The sequence below is a fragment of the Arachis duranensis genome, chromosome 5 (genome assembly GCF_000817695.3).
Source record: "Arachis duranensis cultivar V14167 chromosome 5, aradu.V14167.gnm2.J7QH, whole genome shotgun sequence".
Lineage (NCBI taxonomy): Eukaryota > Viridiplantae > Streptophyta > Magnoliopsida > Fabales > Fabaceae > Arachis > Arachis duranensis.
In genome coordinates, this window is record NC_029776.3 from 86,651,631 (window position 1) to 86,659,384 (window position 7,754).

At 38.2% G+C, this 7,754-nt stretch overlaps 1 protein-coding gene across 1 annotated transcript; it reads right to left on the bottom strand.

Moving 5' to 3' along the window:
• Positions 1-258: 258 nt before the first annotated feature.
• Positions 259-7,477, bottom strand: LOC107490131 (auxin response factor 19-like). Its single transcript, XM_021142980.2, is given in 15 exon segments — positions 259-1,051; positions 1,491-1,681; positions 1,809-1,923; positions 1,925-3,567; positions 3,629-3,775; positions 3,889-3,964; positions 4,653-4,775; positions 4,920-5,084; positions 5,248-5,338; positions 5,441-5,525; positions 5,598-5,753; positions 6,130-6,186; positions 6,318-6,416; positions 6,587-6,696; positions 6,943-7,477. Coding segments are annotated over 15 exon segments (3,246 nt in total). The 5' UTR covers positions 6,995-7,477; the 3' UTR covers positions 259-915.
• Between the last annotated feature and the right edge of the window lie 277 nt (positions 7,478-7,754).

Below are 7,754 nucleotides of genomic sequence, written 5' to 3' on the forward strand. Positions count from 1 at the left end.
AATTGTAGACTAAAATTGACCACTCAAAGAAAGATTTGGAGTCTCAGTCTTGATTTTAAGGTTCGTTCTTGTGTTTGTCCTCATCAACAGTGACTGAATCAGAGTAACAGTGGATGGAGAAAAAGACATGATGTCTCAAGTCAAGCACATAACTTATTTTCCAGGAATAAACCAAACGCTCAGTCCATGTGTATATCAATAATTTTAACTTAGTAGCTCACCTTACTTTTTGAAAAGTAAAAACGAAAACATGATCACTTGTGGTTAACTATTGCACAGCCAATACAGCTCCATTAGCTCCATCAATTCCTAAACTCGGTTCCAAGTACCCATTTCAGCTTACAACAAAAATGAAGTTTCTCTACCTCTTGGCTATCAAGCTATGGTGTCCAAATGATAGAGAATCTTAGGCAAAATAGTTGCCTAATGTTGTTCTATTAGAAAAATAAAGTCAGAATGTCCTCTAAAAGACAGCAAACCTATAAATTTAATTTATACAATCAAAACTATGGAGTAATATTAAACATTTAAACCCTTTCTTTCTACAATACAATTGATTAAACATTTCTAACTGTGCCCAGAACAATTATGTTCAATATTACAACAACAACAACATATCTGTGCCTTCATACACAGCAAACTTTCCCAGGGTGAATACAGTACCAGTTTTAACACCTTGGTTTAAGTTGTAGCATTAGCAGCAGTTAGTTCTCCACCTTAGTTTGGCTCTTCAAATTTGCATGCACACAGCAGCGCCAAAATTACTCCTCTGAACTGCAAAAGATCACTTTTAAGTCCTGATGCAGGACACAAAAGTCCACAACGGCATAATAACCGCCATTGGGACAATAAGTTATGTCTCCTAGAAAATACCTAAGTTACCATGGAAGAATGGTTAACATTACTTGACTACATTCAAGTATTCCCACCATCAGAGCTGCTACAAGCTTGATTTGGAAGGCTAGCATTGCCAAAATCTCCATCCAAGCTCATCTGTTGTACTTCTTGGGGAGAAAGAATCTTGATACAGCGTACACAATTAACAAACTCCCTGAAATATCATGTTACATACAATTAATCTATTAAAAGAGAACAATTCGGGATGTTGGGAATTACAGTATAAAGTTAAACATGTGTGCAGCTGTCATTGTGTCACTGGCATTCAGGAATAACTTGAAAATACAAAATGCACTTTAACCCTTTCTTTAAAAAAATAACTTGCACTTTGTCCTAATTTTCATGTTGTTGACATCTTGAAAAAAATAAAAAAATCAGGTAGTAGAGTTATTTGTTAGCAAGCATATCCCTCTGAATTATCATATGCCATCATACATTGGATATTTTCACACAGAGGGAGATGCATCTATCCTAAAAACAACACCTTCCAGTTCATAGACTAACATGACCAACAAAAATGGTTATTGACATTTTCTAGCCAGCTAGGAACATGCTCAAAGATAGGCAAAGATAAAAGAAAATTATAGACTTACTCCCAAGGGTCGTCTCCCACTAGTAGAACATCATTTTCATGATCTACATAGACAAGTTTCCAGCCTATCCTGTGTCGATCCTCCAGCTGGCCCTCTATGCCAAATCTGCGAGCTAGATCATGTTTAAGCTCCTCATAATCTGAATACCGAGTGATGTCTATGGACCTTCCGACAGCTCCTCGTTTATAAACCTACAAGGATATAATTTACATAGAGCTCATTTAGAGTAGAATAATTAATTATACAGGCACATGAAGAAGCACATGTCCACCATCGAGGACTAGACAGACCAAAATGGCAACATAGTTAAATATATACCTTGGTATATGTCCTCATACGCTGAAACTGTGGTGCTGGCAATGGCGGTGGTGGTGGTGGTGGTGGTGGAGCCCATCCACCCCTATTCAAGAAGCTACTATCATCTATTGTTGAAATTATTCGACATATCCTTCCCCATCCCCACTGTGCCTTTGGGTAAAAGAGAATCTGGATTCAATGGCATTCCCATTTGGCTATCAACATTATTGCCATATGGAACATTACTCCTAGTATCTGCCTGAACTTCCCCATCCTGACTGTTGTCTCTAAACAACATAGACTGTGGATTGTAAGACATCGGGTTGTTATTCTGATGCATGTGAGCATCACTCTGAGATAGGCAAACTGAAGTTGTCGAAGATGATGTATCCAAATAATCTGTTTGAGCAGCAGCACCATTCAAGTATGTCTGATGAACCAAACTCCCTTGATTCTGATTTTTGGAGATGTTTAAAGAAGGCTTGACTTCAGACTTGGGCTGTAAATCTTTTACCATGTTTGCACCTGATGACATGGTTTCTAAAGCACCTGAACTCAATAATGTTGCAGTAGATTGAGCCATGTCATCAGCAGTTATTGAGCTTCTATGTAACTGGGAATTTATCAATAATGGAACTGCACTGGCAGAGTTATTTGTAGAAGGTGAGGTGGAGCAAGATGGAACATCATCAGTAATTACAGATTGTCCAGCTACAGCTGCTCCATTCAGTATGCCACTGCCAGCAGCAGAGAGCTGGTTTGGTGAAGGGGTAGGGGGAAGTGCCATTTGACCAGACATCTCAGGCAGCAAGCCAGATTGTTGCTGAGGCTTTGGCTGCTGAGGCAAATGAGAGATATGTATATTGCTCCGACCAGCCTTTGTCATTTGATTTGTGATCGCATTACTCTCTGGGAGTGAATTTTGAAGTACCGGAGGAATTTCAAGCACTTGACCAGGAGGGACTAACCTAGAGAAGCTCTGTGCTGCATCTAACAGTTGCCTCTGCTGATCTTGGATTTGAGCAAGTTGAGAAGGCTGCTGCAGCGCAGATTGTTGTGCTAAGAGTGTTTGCTGTTGCTGTTGAAGCTTTTGTAACAATTGAAGCTGAATCTGATTATCAGACATCTGTAACTGTTGAACATGGTCAGGTATAGTAGATGGGACCATAGTTTGTTGCTGATTCTGACCCATAATTGTCTGTTGCTGTTGCTGCTGCTGTGGAGGGTTCTGAGGGACACATCGATTGAATTGGTGGTTTTGAATGGATGATTGTTGCTGTTGAAGAATATTGTTTGTTTGGACAAGATTCTGGGGATGCAAGATCTGGGCCTGAACTTGACTCTGTGGAAGAGTTTGACTTCCTAAGTTCTGCTTAGATTGTTGAGAGATATCACCCAACTGTTGCTGCGGCTGCATCACTGTTCCCAAGTTGACAGATGCTGACGGTAGCTTCTGAAGATGATCAAGTTGTTGTGCAGTCTGAAGTAGCCTCTGAGTGTTGAAGGCTACATTGTTAGGCTGAGGAATTTGTGAAGAAGAAAACCCCAGCTGACGGGAAATATCTGCACCAGGAAGATTTTGCAAAACAGATCCAGGCAATGATGGTACATAATTAGGCTGCATTGAGTTAGCAAGACTAGGATTTTGCTGCATGTTCATCCATTGAACTAAGCTCATGCCAGGTAGGCCTTGAGGATCCTTCATGCACATATCATCACCAAGCCAAGGCATTGTCCGCTTGAAAAGATTATCGAAATCAGATGGATCATCATCTGCAAGGTGAACTTAAAATTTGTCAAAAGCATATAGCAAAGAATTCTTGAGAGAAAAAATCCAATATATTTTATTTTTCGGAACTAGAATGCAAATAATAAATAGTAGAATTATTTACCGGAGGGCAGATGAAAAAAGGAGCAGTCACTGGTTCAATTTCCCAAAGTGAAACCCTGCTACGCTTTTCCCCAGCAGTTGACTCATCCCAACCAACCTGACCAATCATATGTGAGTCGGTAAACACTGTTTACAACTTGTGCAGGTCCATCAATTGATAGATTGGAAAATTTACAATGTTGAATTAGAAAAGGAGAATAGATATTATACCTGCAAATTACGCCATTGTGAATTTTTCCATCTCACAGGATCTAGATCACTGATTCCTGTAATTGTACCCATATACCTGAAATACAATGGAAATAATTAGAATTTATTTTAACAATATCCATTAAGACATCCCCAAGTATGATATCTATTCCCCACCAAATATCTCATTTCCAAAAATGCTACAAAGTGGTACTAGAAATCAATAAACGCTTCAGGAAGCAACTAAGTTACAAGCCAAGCTTAATACATCAACCACACATGCTTACTTCATAAAGGCATTATTTTGATCATTCACAATTTTGAGAAATTATGTTTACAATACATGGTATGCTGTTATACTGGTTTATTTGATGTTGCTGATGTTAACTCTTAAGTATAGGAGTGTATGTAATGTGAATTGGACTCTTGAGCAGGTGTGGTTTTTAGCACTCTCACTAATGATAGTTTACTACCTGTATGAGCAAGTCTGCGGTTCTGATGCAAATTACACTACCAGAAGTTGTTTTGGGTGTTCTTATGAATCTTTGACAGCAATGCCGAACAGGATTGATGGGAATCATGTTTCGTATGCTGCTATAGGCATACAGGGTGTTCTTAGGTGTTGGAGTCTTGTCTTAGGCATATACTTTTGGCTTAGACTGCTACATCATTTATCCATCTGAAGCTTGTTTGTTTCTGCCCATTCCTATTGGGTGATTTTTAGGTTCCATTATATATACCCCGAAAAAAAAAAGTTTCCAATACATGGACTCAAACTGATGCACCTTCTAGTTCCTGAGTCTTCGGTTTCAAACATCATTCGGAAACGCATTCCAGGTGATATTTGATGGCTGTACACTGCCTTGTAGTACTTGGCTAAAGGAATAACAAACTCTGAAGGACTAGCCCTGCAAACGAAAGAAAGATTTTGAGTTCAAGACTTTATAATTGAGAACAGAAGTTCATTAAACAATTAGTTGATCCATGCCTCTGTAATTGAACAAACATACAAGAACTAATAAATTAGCATAAAGAAAAGTAAAGATACTCACCTAGGATTGTAAAAGACGGTAAAGGGACTATTATTTGCAGCAGCATGAGCAGCTGCCGCAAGAATCCCAATATGCATACTATCACTTGACAATACCGAGGATGATATGTTGGCTGGTTGCCTGTTAGCTCGCCTGATGCCCAAAAGAAGCTGCTGCTTTTCATCTCTGCCGGAACATTTAAAAGAGAAAGAAAGACAGTCAAAATGCAGGTCATTTGCCGAAGTGAGTTGAAGCTTTGAAACATTGATTTCAATATATTTTAAGACAGTTTTGAAAACTTCCACTCAAGCACCAAACAGCACAGAAATGATCAATTTATTACCCTCACCGTATAAATAAAACAGAGTCTCCAGCAAAGAGCCTCTTTCCACTGACAAATAGACTCCATCCAGTTGTAAGCAAGTGGCGCTTTGGTTGCCCTGGTTAAGGTGAGGACCATAATGAATAAACAAAAAATCTTCAGCAAGTTTCCAATAATTTTGCTGTTTCAAATTATATACAGGACTGCACATTACGTATACCTCGATATATATGACGGAAAGTCCAAACATTATCATGCAAATCCCTAGCCACAAGTTCTTGTGCAGGAGGTTGCATAGAATAATCCTATTTGAAAACATGGAAAAGATTAAAGCCTGAAAATTTTATTCAACTGCCTGAAATAGTAATTACGCTTACAAGAGGAGGGAATATTTTCTCTGCTGCTCGGCGAGGCACAGAGAAACCTCCATGTGTGCTTGTATCACTAGCTGTCAGCTGTTTGCAGAAAAACTCAGGCTGTGCCTTGTTTGACTTGAGAGCAAGATCTGATCTTAATAAAGCTTCCTTATCATACTGCATGGATCATGTCAACAAATCAGTGAAGTTTCCAAAAAAATAAAATAAAATAAAATTTGAAACATGCATATTTATGTTTCAAGTTTTTAAGGTCTTTCTCCTTTGGTTTCCAACACATATCTGCCATGTTTGACACATAGTCCACATTAAATGTGTGAAACTTTCGCAGTTCGAAGCCAAACTGCATTTTTCACCATTTTCCAAGGAATTAGCTCCCTCAGTTAAAAAACCCAATCCCCATTGGTTCAAGCCTTTTCTCTTTACAATCAGACTCCAAATTAATAGAAAACTTCGTATCATATAAATTGATGTTTGGCATATCATATTGTTATAGAATTATAAAGCATTTGAGACATTCAAAAATGATGCTTACAGAAGGCACAGGTTGAAGTGTCATCTGAGCATAAACTTCATCGGTTTCTGGGTCAGCCTGCCAAAAAAAAAAAAATCCCCAAAAATGAACATACAATCAAAATAAGAGAATTCCAGACCTTCCATATTGATCTTCGGTTCAAAACTAATACAAAAGCCAAACCAAACCAAAAAAGAAAACATCCATACATGCAAAGTAACACTGTGAAGGAGACACAACAACTTGGATGGAAGATTAGGATAGTTTGGAATCTGTCCATCCACATCTTTCTTCAAAGACGCTGCGACCTGAACCAAACCAAAAAAAAAAAGATTCAAATCAAATAAATAAACAATTAAAGGCTTGCTTTCATTATAGCTTATTCTGGATTCAAAATCCAACTCCATAATCGAAAAGCTTAACAGTTTTTTCTCAGCATGTTAGAGAAGTTGGTTAGGGTAGTTAAGTTAGAGTTGACCTGCTCACTGTGTCCTTGAGGGAAGTAGAAGACGTGTGTTCCCGCCGGCGGAAGGTTCACCAACGGCCCCGCACACGCTTGCCATAGCTCCGGGTTGATGCTCTTCTTCTCTGCACTCGCCACGTGTCCACCATTCAGTTAGTCCAAACAAATTCAAACCAAAAAAAAAAAAGAAAAAAAACACTTTTCTTTTCGCAAAAGCCTTAGAGGAAAATATAAGAACAACATCATTATCGAAATAATATGAAAGAAATAAGACCAAAAATTGAAAGAAAAAAAAAACACTGTGACCGGTTTTTTCGGAGTCCTCAATTTTTTCAGCTGTGATATTTTATAGAGAGAGCGAGAGAGGTGACCTTCGGGGTTAGGTACGGCGACGACGGCGGCAGGTTCAGGCTGCGTCTTCATCGGAGATAGCTTGCCGGCGAGAAGAGTGTGTATGTATTTTATAAGTTATTATTATTATTATTATTATTCATCTCAGCAGAAGCGTATGCAGAAGAGGAATGTGCAGAAGCTTTTCTCAGATCAGGTAAAATAATAATAAAAAAATTAAATCAAATAAAAATAGAAAATGATTTTTGGTTGAGAGAGAGAGAGAGAGAGGTTGCAAAAAAGAGGAAGAAGAGGAGAGTTTTGACTTTAGAGAGAGAGAGAGACGGTTTTGGTGTTTGCTTAGGAGGAGAAGGAGGTGGTGGTGGTGGTGGTGATGGGCGGTGTGTCTGGGTTGTGTTCCCTTTGCCTTGCTACAATGCAGAGACACACATCTGTTTTCTTTTCTTATTTTCTTTTTTTCTCTCTCCCTCTCTCTTCTGCAAATGGGACTCACTGAACTAATGGAATAGGTGATTAGACACACACGCCTTGTTGACTTGAGTTGTTTTCCCCTTAAACCAAAAACCCATAATAAAATAATCAGCAGTGCTAGAGGTTAGCACTTTTTTCAGATTTTGGGTCAATAAACAACCACTATTTAGAAAGGAACGAGTAACAGAGGTGAAATTTTATGATGTGAGTGTATGATATTTGAGAAGGAATAATATTTATTGGCTAAATGATGACTAAGTTTGATTAAAACTGTTAGTTGCTGACACTTTTTGTAAAGAAATGAACCGGTTATTTTTAAATATTTTAAAAAATTAAAATAAAACTAATATTTTTATAATAA